The sequence below is a fragment of the Tinamus guttatus genome, unplaced genomic scaffold (genome assembly GCF_059628265.1).
Source record: "Tinamus guttatus ecotype Peru unplaced genomic scaffold, ASM5962826v1 Tinamus_guttatus_pri_ptg000138l, whole genome shotgun sequence".
NCBI lineage: Eukaryota > Metazoa > Chordata > Aves > Tinamiformes > Tinamidae > Tinamus > Tinamus guttatus.
This window is the reverse complement of record NW_028288672.1, coordinates 5,470,879-5,490,104: the sequence shown is the minus strand read 5'-3', so window position 1 is coordinate 5,490,104 and position 19,226 is coordinate 5,470,879. Positions and strand designations below refer to the sequence as shown.

At 39.3% G+C, this 19,226-nt stretch overlaps 1 protein-coding gene across 3 annotated transcripts in view; it reads right to left on the bottom strand.

The window, feature by feature from the left end:
- CADPS2 (calcium dependent secretion activator 2) overlaps window positions 1-19,226 on the bottom strand; it is a 284,907-nt gene that overhangs the window by 121,932 nt on the left and 143,749 nt on the right. For all 3 annotated transcript variants that reach the window (XM_088521873.1, XM_088521874.1, XM_088521875.1), the window contains exon 8: window positions 16,930-17,069. In XM_088521873.1, the coding sequence (XP_088377999.1) occupies window positions 16,930-17,069 (140 nt within the window). The remainder of the gene's footprint in view (window positions 1-16,929; window positions 17,070-19,226) is intronic.

The following is a 19,226-nucleotide window of genomic DNA, read 5'->3' as shown; positions in this document are numbered from 1 at the left end:
CGCTTTTGCAAAATCAGTCTCAAAGTAGACCAGTATAGAAAAGATAGTAAAATCACAGAGTATAACTACTCTAGTGACACACTTGCTTTTCTTCTAGACTAAATCTGAAAATTCTGATAAATTATGCATAAAGTCTTAATTATAGAACATCTTATAAATACACTTCTCTTTCCAAATAAAGATCATAATTTCTAAGAGCTATACAAGGAAAAGCCCATATTTTCTGATTTGAAACCAAACACGCATGTTCTTTAAAAGATTTTTTTTTGTCTTGAACTTAGAAATAAAACTGTGGAAAGTGACGTAATTCCCAGCTGAAATATTTTATATATTGTTGAAAAGACAATGGTATAAATAATTATCTCAGGACACAAAAGCAAACAAACAAACAAAAAAATGATGCAAAATGATCTTGGACAGAACATTTAGTACAGTCACATGCTATTCTATGCTAATTAGCGAAGTTGCTAACATGACATATTAATAAGAAAAAAACAACTGACCTAGACAGTAAGGCTAATTAAATGAAATAAGATAATTAAATGCTTCTCAGTATATAATAAAAAATTATGGCTGAAAGTGTTCCATAATGTTGTCTTTTTGTTTTCCTATTATCTGCTTTTCTGCAGAGTTCTAATCAACGTATCTATATGCAGAAAAGAGAGAGCCCAGATGTTAATGTGTTGGTGGCAGGAATCAGGTGCTCAATTAAAAATTACTGAGTGTGCAAGGAAAAAAATAATTCTGTTAAGTAGCATATATACAGCTCAATTAAAAATGAATGTAACATTTGTGATGAAATTGTACTCTCACATTTGATAATGACACTAAAATCTTACAGGATAAATGACCACTTTATTAACTTAATTTTAATCAGACATTACTTGCATTAACTCTAAGTGTCTGGGTATTACTTGTTTTAAAATTATATCCGTGGCTTCTCAGCATAAAAAAAATAAGGTAAAGAGGCATTTATACAAATTGTTGGTCCCTCTCCTTTGACAAAATATCTTCTTACAAGTTGGGAATGAATGAAAAGCAACAATAATATATGTTGAGATCGCAGTCTAGCAGATGCTTTCAGGATGTTTAATATCAACCCAAGCGGTGTGCTTTGCATAAAGAAAAAACAATTTTGTTTGGAATTCATTCCTTATTTAGAATTTCTTTCTTGACTGAACAATCCTTGAAGAAAGATCTCCCAATAGTGTAACAGTGTGGTGGCTACCAGACTTCTTCTAGGGGAAAATACTCTCCAATATTTTCCTAGGGGAAACTCTGACCCTTGCTTCAGAGTTAGCCTGAAAAGCCAAGATATACAGTGAGGAGAAAAGGGTTAGGGGCCTGGAAATACTCAATTTAAACACAAAATGACAGTCAGGAGCCCAGCGTGGCTGTATGGAAGAACATCCTGAGGTAATGAAAAGCTTCCTGGTGACAGCACGGGTACAAACTCTGCAAACTTTTCTCCTTGGTCAATGACATCAGGCATTTCACATGAAATTCTGACCCTAAAATGATTTAAATGCAAGCAAGTTTGAAATAACAGAGCTCTAAATCATAAATGAAGGAATAGATAATATAAATAGCCACTTCTAAGCCACTGTTTTACTGAGTATAAGCTACTAGTTTTGTATCTAGGGTCCTTACTCACCAGAACCATAAGCCGTCTCTGGAAAACACTTGGAAGAGAAGCAGGTGGCAGGTTTGGGCTACTGGTCTGCAGTGCTTGACCAGCAGAGCAGCCCGCCTGGTAAAGCCAGGCAAGGGGGGCTGACCCTGCTGCAGATGTAGCACTGGAGCCCAAACTTGCACCCATCACAGCACTTTCCTGACAACTCATCTCAATTTTAAAAGCAGCACAAGGGGATAATCTAACAGGTCTTTTCAATCTCTTACATAAAGAAAACTAAAACCAAAACAATGCACAGCATTTAACATACTGTTTCACATGCATTTTCTGCTTAATCTCTTTTATTCATTTATGCATAAAGTAACAAAAAGCAAAACCAAACTCCCACACATTATAAGACACTGATATGATATTGAACACAAAGTTAATTTGGGATGAGATTAAATTAAAGCAGGCTCATGACAATGAGCACACCAAAAATGATTCTTTGCAGTGCAAGGGTCTCTTCACTATCATTTTTTAATTTAAATGAGAAGGCATGGAGTGAGCTCATTGCACAGCCACACAGACGGTGTCACAACGCTGCTGCAGTCACGACGCTGGGGCACATGCAGGGATGCAGGATATGCCCAGGGACGCAGCCGCAGCGCGTGGGAAGCGCCAGCACAGCCATGCTGACCTTTAACAGGACGTGCACTGCTCAAAGGGAACTCGCTGCGATGATATTCAATACTGCCAAAACAACAGTAGTCCAGGACCATGTGGAACCTGCTACTACGCCAAAATCAAATGTAATATTATAGCCATTGGAACTAGACTACTGCGGGAAAAAAAAAATGAAATTGAACGTATATAGGGTTACCTCTACCTTTAAGTCCAATATAGTCTAAAACAAAATTGTAAATAAGGGACTTATTAGCCACATCCAACATCATATTATCTTTCTTTTAGGCAAAGTAGTGCATTTTAAACAGAAATTGACCCTCAGAGCATAGCAAAACTGAGCCTGTGCTTTCTAACTGAGACACTATCCTGACCCACCGAGAAGATTATATTGATTATGTATTATTAGCATTCTAAACTGATTTTTTGCATGCCCTTGATTTTGTAAGGGCTTATTTTCCATAAGACAAGAATTAGGTGAGTTTTATCTTCATTCAAGTAACAGATGGACACTTCAAGTGACAGAAGGACACAACACAGGCAGGTGGCATGCACCTATCCTTGCAGCTCTATAGGAAGAGTACCAGGCCATGCCAGGCCATATGTAATGTCAATGAATGTCAGGTGGAAATAACTTTTAGGTTTTATGTCACAAATTAGTGTATGGTACTAAGTGTCGAGGGTCACTCTCACGCCAACTGCCAGGGCCCTCCCCACAAGCCAGAGCAAACAACACCTCCACACCAAGTGAGGTCAACTCCACCCTGCTGTTGTCTGTAGCAGGGCTTTATACCGGTGCAGGTGGGCATGCGCTGAGGAGCAGCACTCATTGGCTACAGGCTCCCAGCTGATTGGTTCTCCTCCAGGTGTTCGGTTGCTAGGCGTCGGTCCAGTTCTCCACAAACTCCACTTTCCTATATATTCTTACTAAGGTCCCAACATCTCCCCCTCTTTTTTCCAAAAAACAAAAATTAGCAATAAACATTGCAACATTTACAAAAAAACAAATTAACATGGCTGTAATCCTCAGCATTTTCCCCTCTTTTTACAAAAAATTGGCAATATCATGCATCAAAATATTATAAACAAAAACAAAGCAACATAGTTGTAAACACAAGTATGATCATTCTGATCACGCTTTTATGTTAGTGTTTCATTTTTAAATTCCCAAGACAAAGAAAAATGGTCCCAAAGGAATACACAATTTCATTTTGCTTACAACCACAGAAATTCTTCTTGGAAAGGTAATTGTGCTCTTCATTTCAGCAACAGGGGAAGGAAAAAATCTTGCCCTTTGGAGCTGGGGAGGATGGGGGTCCAAGTTAGTATGGTCAGACTGGATATGCTATCATTTTTAGTTTTCAACCGCTGGAAAGTTCTTCCAGTCACGGAGTCTGCCGCTCTTTTCAGTTCCAGACCTTGAGGAAGCTGTCCCACGATCCTGTTGCCACTGCCATTCCATCATCAGTCACACCTAAGCAACTGACACGGTTATCATGACCGGCAAGAACACCTGCTCTATCAGCTTTCAGTGCATCCCAGACATTGCAATTGAAGTCATCATAACCAGCTAGGAGGAGACATAGCTGTCCCAGATTACCATCCTGGGAGGCACTGACTAGAAGCCTGGAATCAGTCCCCCAGTGCATTGCGTAAATTTTAGCCAAGTGTCCCCAGAGTGTTCTTCTAGTATGCATTTGAATTCTCCCCACGGGGTCAATGTTGGCTGTGATCTGAGCCAAGGTGGCGTTAGCACATGCTTTCCTAGCATCCCTGATTTGGTTTTTCAGTTGCTCGGCCTCCTGGCATAACTGGTCAAGCTCACTCATTTTCCCGTGCTAAAGTTGCACTTCACTGAGAGGACCACAAATCTGCTCTTCCGTCCGCTGCTCATTACTCTGTCCGGTTCGTCCGCCCGCCCCGGCCTGCTCCCAGCGACACTGCAGCTTGGAGGGGGGCGGGAGAAGAGGGCGGCGGTTGAGGGGGGGGGGGGGGGTCGCTGGCTCTCAGCTCCTCCCCAGGGGACCAGTGCACATCAATTCTACATTCTAATGTGCACGTCAGTCTCTAATCACTGTGGATTTTGCCACAGAGAGGTTGACTCCTGCACTTCCGCGGGTTGCAGCGGAGAGTTCACAGAGGCAGCCATCGTCTGGGGATACTTGTTCGCCGCGTCCCTCACAACGCGGCGGCTCCCATTTCCCCGTATCGGCATGCCGTTCTTGCAGAACCGTGATCGGCACTCCGCTGCCTTATGCCCGAACCTTTGACATCTCGTACAGGTCCCATTAAATCCTCTCGGGCCCATATCCTCCATCCTGAATCTGTTGGGACACTTCCTCCTCATGTGTCCTAATCGACCACATAGGAAACATGTCCCATGGAATCTCTTGTCTTCCTTTCTAGACATTCTTTCTCCTTTAATTGCTGCGGCCAAAGCCGCACCATGTATTTTTGCTTTTTGTTCTTCCTCCATCAATGGCGCTCGGGCACAGGTCTCTATCATTTGGACAATTGAAGCTCCTGGTGGCAAAGTAGCTAACAGTTGCTTGCAAGTTTGGTTTGCGTTCTGAACTGCTAGATCCTTTGCCAATATTGCTTTCATTTCCGCAGGCACATTAGGTGCCATATCCAAGGCTTCCTTCAGTCGATCAACAAAGTTGAAAAAAGACTCATTCGGCTTTTGTGTTATTTTTGTGTATGGTAACTGTGGCGTTCCTATTTGTGGTAGTGCAAGAAAAGTGGCTAGCGCTGCATTTTTTGATTGCTGTAGTATCCTGGGGTGGAGCGCTGCCTGGGCCTCGGTTGCCCGGTAACGCCCATTGCCCATCAGTTGATCAAGGGTGGCAACCCTTAATGGATCGTCCATACTGCGATTTAGATTCTCCAACTGTTTTTCCTCTAATCTTTCCTGCCATTTTGCTAACCAAAGCATGTAAGCGGTAGAGGAAAGCAGGAGCTCCATTATCGCTCTGCTATCCGCAGGTACCATTTGGGAATATTTAAACAGGGCGGAGACCTGATTTCTCACCAACTTATTGTCGTGCCCATACTGCATTACTGTTTTTTGTATGCCTTGAACAAATTTCCAATCAAGAGGTTCCCACCTGGGGCCCTGGGCTCCCGTTACTACAGGAGCTGCTAGTGGTGTTAATACAAATTCTCCTTGTAACTGAGCATTCTCTATGAGCCCTTTATACCGTGCTCCCGCATTAAATGTTGGATTAACAGGTGGCATTTCCTCATCATTACTTCCACCTGCAGTGGAAGTGGCTGGGAGCTCCGGCAACAATCCTTCTTCAGCTGGGTCACTTGCTCCAGCTGCTTTCTTTTGAATCTTAGGGGCATCTTTTCGTGCCTCCCACTGCTCTAATTGTTTGTCTACATTTTCCAACCCTTCGACTATAGCCCTATGGGCAGCCTTATAGGCTGCCTTCACATCTCTGGCCTTGGACCCACCGTCTAGTCGCCGCATTTGTTCTAATAATTCTGTCATTTTCTCTGCCTGTCCCCGAAGTTCTTGTCGCATGTTTTGAACCACGGCATTATCATCGTCCGATCCATCTGGGATCGGTACTTTAACTGGGTCCACTTCCATTTCGGGCGCTGTGGGGGTTGGTCGCTTTTCCCCCTCCCATTCGGGCGCTGTGGGAGGTGGTCGCTTTTCCCATTCAGGTGCTGTGGGGGGTGGTCGCTCCTCCCCCTCCCACGGGGGGAGATATTCATCCACTCCCCCCCATACTTCTTGTTCGGCCAAAGTTACCGGACATGCCTGTTTAGGTGAGGTTACCTTTCTCTTATTATCTATTTTCTTACACTGAATTGGCTCAGTATTGTTGGTACATTCAGAACTTTCAGACCCGTTTTCCTTTTCTTCTCCATGGAGCGCTTCCCAAAACGCAATAGCAACTAACCGCTCAAACATAGGCCATATTAGACGAAAAGTCTTTGTGAGGCGCCACGCTTCCTCCAAGCCTAATTGTACACCGTCCCATAGTTCTCTTCCTACTCGCTCCCATGATTCAAATTTATATGCTTGGGAAGCTTCTTCTATGATTTTTCTCTTCTTACAAAATAGTAATAAATCAGTTAGCTCGGTTTTCGAGACCTCAATCTTAGTTTTTTGAGCAAGCCTTACGAAGCGTTCAACAGTATCATGTTCCATTGCTGTTGCAGCAACTTTCACTCTAGATGCGCCAATTCCCATTCTGACTCACCAGGTCGTGATCACAATCCGCTTCCAGTAAGATCCCTTGCGTTCTCGCACGATCACGTCGCCCACGATCACGTCGGGGTCACCAGATGTCGAGGGTCACTCTCACGCCAACTGCCAGGGCCCTCCCCACAAGCCAGAGCAAACAACACCTCCACACCAAGTGAGGTCAACTCCACCCTGCTGTTGTCTGTAGCAGGGCTTTATACCCATGCAGGTGGGCATGCGCTGAGGAGCAGCACTCATTGGCTACAGGCTCCCAGCTGATTGGTTCTCCTCCAGGTGTTCGGTTGCTAGGCGTCGGTCCAGTTCTCCACAAACTCCACTTTCCTATATATTCTTACTAAGGTCCCAACACTAAGAAACAAGTTACAACACCTTATAAGAAAGGCTAATAAATAAATGCATATCATCTAAATAATAGGGGTGTCATGCTTATTTACAATAGAAGCAATGTAAAATTAATCTAAAATGATTTCCATGATGTTTAGCATCATTTACCACTAAGAATATTGTTTATGTAAGTATATGCAGTAATAATAATAATAATAATAATATGTAATTTGTATATAATTTTATTATACTAATCTATAATAAAAGATACTGTCAGCAATATTTGGAGTATATTTGAGAATTTTTTTATCTTAAGTTATAAGCAAATTATAAGAAGAAATGTTAGATTTTGTTCTGAGTGATACTTTTTTCGAAGTTATGGGACTAGAGCATAAAGAAATTTAATTTAAAGAATCCAATCTGAAAAAAACAGTCAGCCCAGAGTCTCCTCAATCAGGCTGTAAACTTACTGGGAAGTTTCCACTAGTCTGAACTTATTATTGCTGCAGATTTTAAATGACTTCTGATGTGAAATTGATCAAAATTTATGAGGAGAGTTAAGTAAAAATAACAATCCTACTTTATGCTTTCATTTTAGTAAAAGCCAAATGATGCCTATGGAAAACTGACCTATATTTCGCTTCATGTACATGTAGTAACTAAACCGTTCAGATCATAACCTTCCTTGTAAGATCCTAGTAAGACCTTCCTAAATCACAACAACCTGCTTCTTCCATTTCTGAGCGAATACGGACTGCAAGGATGAGGCTTTAGCTGGAAGACGCAGAAACTTCCTTGACATGGGAATAAATGGAAGTTGTTGCTCTGTTTCACCACCCTTAGTTTAAGCATTTCAGTAAAGTATAAAGCCAGAAAGGCTGCTCTACACTGCTAATCAACACAGACTCAGTTTGAATAAGTGTGCTCTTGAAGTGAATCTCTTATCCCTCCACATTCTGTGCTTCATTCACATTACCGAGTGGACTCAGAATATGAGAACTTTCTTCCTCCTCTTTGGATGAAGTGAAACCAGATGTAGTGCTCCATGAGGACATCTAACATACTCTAGCCACAACAGGGCTTTCAGTCTAGGACAGGACCAGACAAACTAAATTAAATCCCCAGAAATGCACATAATGTCGACATCAGGTCCTCAGCCACAAGTGACTCACACTATAGACATGTTCAGGCACACTTGCAGTTGAGAAAGAGCCATGTGCCAAACACAGCTCAGGTCTTAAAGGGTTTCTAGAGGTTTCCATCTGGTATTGAGCGGTGTAATTTCAGAAGCTATTGTTGCCCAAAATTCCTCATAGAGGCCTCAGTTTGGACCATTCATCCTTTCATTCTTCTTTCTCAATGATAGGATGGTGACTTGCAATTTACCATCTGTATCAACCTGCACAGGGGTTAATACTGCCCCGTTGTTGCAACAAGTGGCTATTGATGATAGGTAGTTGAGTAACCTGTCTCAGGAAGTGATGCTTCATTTAAATTTTCTAAAGGGGATAGCTATTAAATAATCTAGACCATAAAGGCAAACCATAATCACAGAACCACAGAATCACAGAATGGTTGAGGTTGGAAGGGACCTCTAGAGACCATCTAGTCCAACCCCCCTGCTCCAGCAGGGCCACCTAGAGCACAAGGCACAGGGTCACATCCAGGAGGGTTTTGAATATCTCTAAAGAAGGAGACTCTATAACCTCTCTGGGCAGCCTGTTCCAGTGCTCTGTCACCCTCACAGGAAAGTTCTTCCTTATATGGAGACAAAACTTCCTGTGTTTCAATTTCTATTCATTATCGCTTGTCCTGTTACTAGCTACCACCAAGAAGAGTTTGGCCTCTTCCTCTTTACATTCTGCCCTCAGGTATTTGTACATATTGCTAAGATCCCTTCTCAATCTCTCAATCTTCTCTAGGCTAAACAGGCCCAGCTCGCTTAGTCTTTCCTCACAAGATAGATGTTTGCATGCCTTAATCATCTTCGTTGCTCTACGCTGGACCCTCTCTAGAAGCTCCACATCCCTCTTGTACTGGGGAGCCCAGAACTGCACCCAATACTCCAGGTGCAGTCCCCCCATAGCAGAGTAGAGGGGGAGGATCATCTCTCTCGACCTGCTGGCAGCACTCCTCCTAGTGCAGGCCAGGATCCCATTGGCCTTCTTGGCCACATTGCTGCCTCACGGTTAACTTGTTGTCAATCAGCTTGACTATTGTTAACTTGTCCCAAATCTCTCTCAGCAGGTCCAGCAGGTCAATCCCTAATCTCTACTGGTGTCTATGGTTCCTTCCCAGGTGCAGGACTCTGCGCTTATCCTTGTTGGACCTCATGAGCTTCTTCTCTGCCCAGCTCTCTAACCTGTCCAGGTCCCTCTGAATGCACAGCTTTTTGGACTGTCAACCACTCCACTCAGTTTTGCATCATCTGCAAAGAAGACCCATATGAGACAATCCATGCTAAAAGAGTAAGAGTTTAGGGCCTAGTGAGACTGAGAAATAATTTTATTAAATAATGTTGAGAAGAGCAGTATGCAGAAGTTGTGGGGAAAATGATCGATGTTGTATGATCAACACACTCCAACTGAGTAGGCAGTGACGTTAAATAAGGATTTTAGCAAAGATGAACCTAGAGGGGACTTGAACCATATGCAGTACCAGTTATAGGGTAATTGGTTATGCAGCCCTATCCAACCCTAGTGACAGCAGAGAGATTGAACAAGTAATGCTCAAGTTATGATCTAAAGACAACAGAAAGATAATAGAACCTGCATTATTTGGCTCATCACAGAGATGAAGAAAAGTCATCCTATGATTTTCAGAAGCATCCAGTTTTTCAGTGACATATAAGAAATAAGATTTTTTTATAATAGGGCTTTTAATAATCTTTTTATCTAACAGTGGAGTAATGCTTTAAATATAAATAATATGAAGCTCTTAAATCTGCTCAGTTCTTCATGTTTTAAAAACTCTTAAATCTGCTCAGTTCTTCATGTTTTAAAAAGGTATGAGAAAAATCAAAGTGAAAATTTCATTATTCTAAGAAAAAAAAGATATTTTGAGTTTTCTTACTATTAACCTTGTTTAACCCATAGATCTTTTTCACATGAAGTCTGTTGTGGTTAAGCTAAGTGAGTTTGGATCTAAATTTATATCTCAGCTTTTACAAATATTTCAGATTAATTACTATGGAATGAATGAAGAATGACACCTTAATTAGTAATGCTTCTCTTAGCAATTAGGATTCTCTTGGCTTCTCTCAGCAATTAAAGTGGCAGTGGCATATCATTAAGGTCTTCAAGATTCCCCATGCCTCCTCAGTAGCAATTACTGTGGGAAGCATTGAAAATCAGGCTCATAGCTATAATCTGTTCTCTAAGGATCTAGCATCAGGATAAACACCCCTTCCATAGTAATTCTGCATTAACCCATTACCATTATCCAATCAATCATTAATACAATTTTAATGTGTCATTTTTCACGAAGTTCAATTTTCATTTTTAAAAAGTAACTGATTACAGTCAATTGATTCTGCAGAAATGTATAATAATAGAGTCATTGAAATGAAGACAGTTAGTGCATTAGTACTTTATGGCAAAATGCTAGCATTTAGCATAGTAAAAGACTATCACTTCACTCAGTCTAACATAACAGAGTATACTGCTATGAGACACATTGGAATAATAACACATCTATAAATTGCTAAAAGTGAATTAAAATAGAGGTATTCTAGCATGTTGCTTATAACATAAGCAAGAAGTTGTTACCTCAGTCTATATGAAGGCATGTTGATGTAGGAATGTCAGATCCAGAATGTGGTTGTCAAAATTTAGCAAGAAATATAAGATAATCATAGCCACAAGAAATATATTTTTGAGTGTCGGTCTAAACAAAAAATATGTAATTTCTCTGTAAATATGTAAAAACAAATTTCTAGCCTTCATGTTTGCAGATCGGTTTATTAATGTGACCATAATGTCATATAATGTATGTATTAATGTGACCATAAAAATGTGTCATATGTGTCATATAATGTATTAATGTGACCATAATGTCATATAGTGTATGAGTGGCCCAAAATAACTCCTCTGAAAGAATGAATCACGTCATTATTATTGTCTGAGTGTTAATGGGATGTTAACGTCTCTTGGCAGAGAGCTGCTCGCATTTTTCCACCACTACTCCAGTAGGATGAAGCTGGCAGGGATTTTGAGTAAATCTCTCAGATGCTGACAGAACAGTCTACTTTTATGTCCTGTGCTGGATCTTGTCCAGCAGAAGACAATGAATAATCATAGTAGCATAAGCTGGGGCTTCGTGAAGTGCCAGGCAGTCGGTCACTGTTAGTCCAGAAGGTTGTTCATAGGAGTAGCTCTTGTGATGAACTCTCTACAGGCATTACCATAACTACAGTCAGGGGTAAAGAGACATGATCATAGGCAGAACCACAGAGGCATGTCTCAAGACTGCCAGAACAGCAATTTATACCCACAATTTTCAAGTGAGCTACCTTTTCTTGTGGTAAAGTGATAACATTACATAACATGGAAACAAGCAGTAAAGACATAAAATAATAATGAAGGGTAAAAGGGGTCTGAAGCAAAACATTCTGTCTTTTAAAACACATTCAAGAATCATCAAGCTGTGTTTACTCCATTCTCTTCCCCTCTCAAAAACTGCATACTGGGTTTTTTTGTTGTTGGAGAGAGAGAATTTAATGTGAAATCATATTAGCTCTGGTGCCATCTGCCTATGATTTGTGGAAAACAGGAGTACATGAAGTGTTCTATTTTCTAAAATCAATTACCTTACAAATCTGTAATAACTTCAAAAAGTACTTCTAGCTATTTTTAACTCCCTTTCAGTATTATCTTAAATGTGTACATATATTTAATGTTTGCTTATATGGTCTCTTCTGTAAGTTTTTGCTTGTTTGTTTGCTTGTTTGTTTTCCTGGAGATATGTTAACCTTGACCTACAAATTGTAGTGAAAAAAGACAAGAAAAGCTCCTACAGTCCCTCCTTTCTGCGCGCAGGCTCAGCACATACACTTTCATCCTTCTCACAGAAAATAAGTTCTCTTTTCTGCATCTCCTGTTCAATAAAAGGTACTTGCTCAGAAGGAAACGTGACAAACCCAATTGTTAATTTGAGATTTGCACAGCTCACATCTTATTTTTACTGTCCATGCCAACAGTCAAGCATTCAGATCATAGCCTCATTTTTATCATCTTGCATTAACTCTTTTTAAAAACTCTGCCATAGGCCAGTGACCACTATGCTCACAAAGAGTATATCCAGTAGTAAAAATAATAATTCCAGAGGCTACCCACAGATTTCATTACCTAGTTTCATTCAAGTGCATTTTCCATGAGTCAGAAATACTTGGATTTTCTCTGTGCTGGGATTCATATGAGAAACTTAGCAGGAAATACGTAGGAAAAGAGTGCTCATACGTTTATGCTTCTTGGATCTTTAGAGCCAGCAACTGTCTCAAAGTTACTGCCGAAACAAAAGACTATCCTCTCCTCCTGATTATCAGTAACAAGCTTCTATGATTAAAAAAAAATGGGGTAACAATAAGAAAAGTACAGCAGTACAACCAGTACTACAGCACCTCCTGCCATGTTTCAAGATGATGTAACAAGATGCCACAAACTAACTGAGATGATAAGGTCAGGAAATGTGAGCTTTTCTGGTTACATGGTTAGGGCATCAAGACTGATGAAGACTGAGGGCTTCCTTCATCCTTAATCCACACATGAGGAATGAAGAGCAGAGGAATTACCCTTCTTGGCACAAAGGTGATTTAATAATCGCCCCTTTGTATATGAATTATAAGTAAGTCATCTCACAAAACTGGAAGTCCTGGCACTGTGAACTGCAGCAGACAAACCCTGTCTATATTTGTAGTCAAACTTAACTCTAGTACTAATAAAGGAGTAAGTGTAATATAAACAGGAAATAGCAATGTTATACTGAGCATGATGTAAAAGCATCTGCTATAACCACATCCCATTCACCTTTTTTTTTGTTCATGTCCATGTCATGCTCTTTTCACTGCAGGAAAAGATTGGTAAGTACAATATATCAACATCCCAGAGAAACAGGTCCAGCAGTGTATTACACATCACAGAATAAGCCAAATACCAGAATCCAGACTAGAACTCTGGTGCTTTGGAAGATGCTAAAAATTCTGCATGAGTAATAACTGCAAAAAATGTACATAATATTAATCTTAACACTTCTTTTTATGATTAGATGAGCTTATTTTCATATTAACACTTTCACATTCCACAGGAATCTACCATTCCTATGGCAGGATAAGAAAATGCTTTGAATAAAATTGAATATGCTAAAAAAGAAAATATGGAACAAGAAGTGTAATAGCCACAAAGAGAAAGCTAGATGGTGCTAATATACTGACTTCATGGTTTCAGCTAAATGTACTGTGCACAAGCATGGCAGGACAATTCAAACATTAGTAACAGACACAAAAAGCCCAAACATATAGATCCAGACATGGTACAGTTTGATAAATATCTCCTTATCTTAAAGTTTGATTCATGCTGTTGATAACAAGTGAAAATTATCAACTAGTATTTCTCAGTTTCCCCTCTCGTTTTCCTAAAGAAAAAAGATGTTAAACTCTCTATTAATGAGAATGGTATTTTCAGTAATAGTTGAAAAGTAATGTAAAAAGTTAATGTTTGTGTCTAAAGGAAAATTACAATAATTGAATATATCTATGGTATGTATTCCATGTCATAAAAGCTATGGGAAAGGTTTTTTGAAGATGCTGTATACGTATACTTTTCTGCACTTTGAAGCACTGGTTCTAAGAAAACTTTTACTTGACATTTTAGCTTGGCTGAAAGTTGTTTTCTGTTTGATCGTTTCAGTGTGGGTGAGACTCTAGCTATAACAAATTGTGTAGAATTGCTCTGAAATACCTATTTCCACTCATAGAAAAGTCTGAAGCTGCTTCCAGATATACTATATTCCACACAAAAGCGTCTATGAAAGAGCCCACACTGTGCTTGCTATGAGAAGTGTGATTGCATTCTTAACACCTAACTTTGTAAGAATAACTCAGACCTGAAATAGATTCATCTCTCTAGGCACCTTGCACGCTTCTCTGAAAATAATGATACTGGAAACAGACCTCATCTTCAGATCAGCCTTCAAATGACATGACTCCATATTACAAAGCCAATTCTACCCCTCCTCCTGCCCTCCTTTGCTGGGTGGCCATGGATCAGCAGCACTGAAGAACTACCAACATCATTGTTCTGCCGAACTTCTGTGTCCGGGAGGCTCCTCTTGCTTGACTTGCAAGCTTGCTGGGAACTATGACAACCATTCATCCAGGTGACAGCCACACACTACAGTCACATCCTCTGAGAAGCCAGGGGACCCTAGCTCTATTGTCAGCTCTGACACTGAATTGTGTATGACCTTGCACGGTCCCTATTCCTTCCCTGTGCTTCATTTTACTCATCTATTAAACAGAGATAATTACGCTCACCTTCCTCCTCTCATGAACTCTTGTCAGTGGGTGAAAGTGTCATAAAAGGGAAAGGGGATTTATCCTATAACTCTGCATCTTGGAAGACCTATCCAAGGCATTAGTTTAACAGATCTTTAGTTCTGAAACTGCAGCAGAAGGAGGAGAAATGTGTGATTTCAGTCAAACATATATAGGACCGAGGGGCTATATTTAGGTATACTATAAATGCTTTCCTAAGAACACTTCAACACTTTTCATTCAGTCACTTCCAATTGTGCAAGACAGAAAGCACTTTAAAAGCTTAGCAAATTTATGTTGATCTTTATATTCTGAAAAAGCACCCATAACATATTAACCAAATGTGAGAGAAATGTGAGGGAAAATTCATTTCACACAGATCCATACATGCCTTAATTTTAGAGAGCATAAGCTTGAAAAAAGAGATTTTTATTTTACTTTGATATTATTTATATTTAGATATGACCATTACAGATTGCTAATCCTTTAAAGCCAATTACTTGAAAAGGAAAAAATCAATATTCCCATTTAATTTATTTATTTAAGAAAGCAATAGAATGATACCCTTTAGTAACCACTAGGCTATGCTATCAGACAACTCAATAAAACTATAAACTTGCAATCCGCTTGGTCTGTGGGTTCTGCTGTCCCTGAAGATCATGAAATATTCTGACCAAAAATAAATCTTCTTATATATATATATATATATATATAATGACAGAGCATTAGTCTACAAAAAATTCTTTCTCTGCAATTGGCCACATGGTAAAATTGTAATTCGTCTTGAAATGTGTTTTCAGATTGTCAGATGAAAGTTGTTACCCAAATCCAACAACAGATTGCCTTCCTTGGCTATGAGCTGGATTTGAATCTTTTATGTTTGGTTGATAACTCACTACTATGAAAAAAACACAAGTTAGGTAGTTCAAAGATGAGACAGAGATAAAAAGTCAGAGATGCTTCTGAAAAATAAACCGAAGAATAATAACTGGAATAATCACCCTGACACTACATTAAAGGTGTGTTATTAGGGTTTTAAAATACAACACTCAAACATAAAAAATTCCAGAAGTTAAGGACACTCACATCATTTTATTTTTCCCCCTTTCTATTTACATTATGACACTGTGCTTAAATCTGTGACCACAAAATTAAATAAAATAAAAACCTCCCAGCCATTTGCAGACATCAGGACAGTAGCACTACGCTGTTTCGCAGCTCTTCAACAATTTATTTTCTTTAATGATCTGTTTCACTGCATACTATGCAAACTCTGCCTTACAGACAGAATCAAGTTATCTGCTTTTCTACCTCATTTAGCTTTACCAGCCGGCTGCAGAGCCTGGGAAATGACACTGATGGGCAGAGTATAACCCACCGGGTGCGTGTCGTAACAGTGACTGCTCCCCTTGGGTTGCTTCCCAAGACTCACCTTCACATCTCTATGAGACTGGCAGGTGGTATTATTGTCACTTTGTCTGGGAAGAACTGAAGTAACAAAATTGTAAGGTTTAAGATATTAAGATCTAACTTTTAGGGTATCTATACAAAAAGCTGTACTTTTATAGCCAAATTTCCACTGATTTTAATTGTGACTGTCAGGCACCTCTGAATCAAATCAAATTCCAGTCTATCAAAGCACAGGGAATGAATAACATATTATCAGCCACTACAAGTGGGAAAGCTCTCCACAACACCAACCAAATGTTGGATCAGATCTGGACAGGGATGTGTCACAACTACCAGTCCAGAGGTGGTTGGTGCCTGCGAATCAGTGCCTGGGGCATCACACCTGGAGAGCATTATGCTGTGGTACAGACTGACACTTTCCTTTCTTCGTCCTCTCCATCCCTTCCAGCTTGTTTCAACCCTGTATTCCTACATACTCCTGCCATGTTATCCCATTTTCTTTTCTCTGGTATTTGCATTTCTAAACCTTCTAATTTCAGTCCCAATCTCCTAACACAGTAGTTCCAGTTTCCCTTCCCACCTAGTTCCTCTGCCCTTCCTCACAGCTGCTAGTTACCAATCACGTGTCTCCAGCCAAGAAGTCTCACTGTTAAAATCTTGATCAGTCATATCTAAGCTTTCTAAAACAAAATGAGGGCTAGATACCCCAGAAATTTCAGCTGAAATAATTATAACTTTTATACATATTAAATAAATATATTTTAAATGTTGGTAATTGATTATATACATAAATATGACAGTATTTCCCAAATAGCAAGTTCTTCCTGCCTTTATTTATTTATTCATTCACTCACTAAGGGCTATAAATTCTAGCATTCAAAAACAGTTCTCTAAATGACACTGTACTTTTAGTTTTACTTTTGCATCTCAGGTTAGCTCATCATTTAACGTTACACATCATCACATCTGAATTAAATTGAATTCCTGACTATTGCAAACTCAATAAAACAAAGATATAATACAACAAACTACCACTATCGTACAGTTTTATATCGTTTTTGAAGCATCTTGCCTTAGCTAAATATGGTTAAAGATAGGCACAGCTGGACAGAATAATAAAATGCAGACATTCAGAAAATGGATACTTACCCACAGTGCTTCATGTGTGGCGGCTTATCCATTCTCACTGCCAGTTTAATTTTCAAGTCACTGTCCTGGCTGTTTTTGGGGACTATCATTTTATGCAGATCAGGAGACTTTGAGCTATTGGATGTTGGATATAACACTACCTGAAAGTTTCAAAATAAAAACTTTACTCAACTGATACAGATAAATCTTCTGGTCTTTAATGGCACAATCTAATCAGGTAAGATTTTGTTGCTTCTCCTCCAATTTGAGAAAAGGCTGAAAAGTTTTCTCTAGTCTAAAAAAGCAGCTGACAATCTTATTGTAACATAGAAGTTTTCAAAATGAAGTTTGCTTACAAATGCAGAGTTTCATACTATGAGTCAATACCAGTTCTCCTCTATTATTTACTTCTGAACGAACACTCAGAGGGACACACCTGACACCTGAAAATGATCACGTACAATTAAACAAGAGCCTGTATTTTTAGAATACTCCATATGCTACTGAAGCTCGCTACTGAAACTATGCCCCATAGTACAGTATAACATACAGCTCCTCCAGCACTGACATTATCCAAGTGAGTAAAACCGAAGTATCTTCTTTCTTAATAACGTCATTATTCAATCTATAGTATTAATAAAAAACAACTATAGTGAAAGTCACAGAAATCAATGATTAATTTCAAAACATCTTTGCTGCAAATGAAATATAATACAAGTATGATACTATGCACAGTTCACATGTTGTAGGTAAAACAATCATGTCGTTACATCTACAGTGACATATGACAAAAAATACTAAATTTAAAGTATTTATTTTTTAAAACCTTTCAATAGCTGTTAGTCAAATTACCTAAATCACTTAAGAATTAGCAACTACATTTATTAAAAAATACACTTTTTTGATTACTATTAGTTTTAAAATTTTAATTTATCCCCCATCCAAAAAGCTTTTTCCTTTGCAGCTAGCACAATTAAGAGCATGACTCTTTAAAAAATCCTTCCCACAGTCACAAGTTCGTCTGTTAAATGTTGCTGAAATATAATTCCCCTTAATTCTTATTATGGACAATATTCTTGCCTCAATCTAGGCTGCAAATGATAAATATGCTACATTAATTAATTTCATGTACATATTAGGTATTCACCTCTGTGTTACTGGGAAAGTTAAACCAAGGACCTGAAGAAGAATCTCCAAGCAAGCATAAATGTAAAGGATAGTATTTAGCTAAAAGTACTGCAACAGTGTCATTTGGATCTAATCAAGGGAAAGATGACACAAGTGGAACATCTTCAGCTTCTCGCCTCAGTGTTTGGCAGAAAAAATCATGTGCCAATACCAGGAGCTCTAGTGAAGAACAGAAACATGATGCACTCCCACTTTTCCAGTGTGCAGGTTTATTAACTCCAGGGTGAGAAAGAACCTGTCAGAACTACTGAACAGGTTAAGTTCCTTTTAAAGAGATAGTAGAACACAATATAAATCGGCTTTCATAAATCATATGATTATTTTTTGTTTTAATAAATGAATAGCTAACTTACTTATAACCAAGCTTATTCCCTCCTTCCCAAGAAACAAGACCATTTTCATTTTGTGTAAAAGCCATCACTTAAAACATGATAAATCACTATGAATATAGCAATCTTTGAGTTCTTTTAAATCTTTTAAAATGCAAGATTATATAGACAGAATTATTGGTCATTCCTTGCATTTAATCACTTTATAATTCATATAGGATTATGAATAATGTTACAAATTTTTAGAATGTTGATGAAAATCCGTTCTGCCCGACCACGTGCCATCAGTGTGGGCAGTGCCCAATGCCCATGGGGGCGGCCCCAGCTGCCTTGGGGACTTGTTCCATTAGGGGAGGGGGATCCCGGCCCAGTCCACACAGGAAGCCACCAGCTGAGGTTCAAAGTTGAGCTCAGGATGGTAACTCTGATCCGTGTCACCTACATCCTTTATTTCCTTGCTGTCTGTCCACCTACAGGCAACTCCACCCACTGACAAAGTGTCTTCTTGTCCTTCCTTCAAACAACACAGTCCCCAGGAGGAATGTCAGGTGCTTTTAAGGAACAGAGGAAGTTCCCAGGCTTTACGTGCTGTTCCAAAGCACAAAACATGCTAAAAACGATTACACTTCATCACTGATGAAGCAGCGTATTTCCTTTTTATCTTTTTCCAGGCCTAGAATGAAGAATTCCAGCCTGAACAGCTAAGGTCTGGCCAAGTTACAAGCAAATGAAAAATGAATCTTACATCAGATGGCCTTAATCATAAGCAGCATTGCCAGCTCTGCTTAGAATAAAAAATAT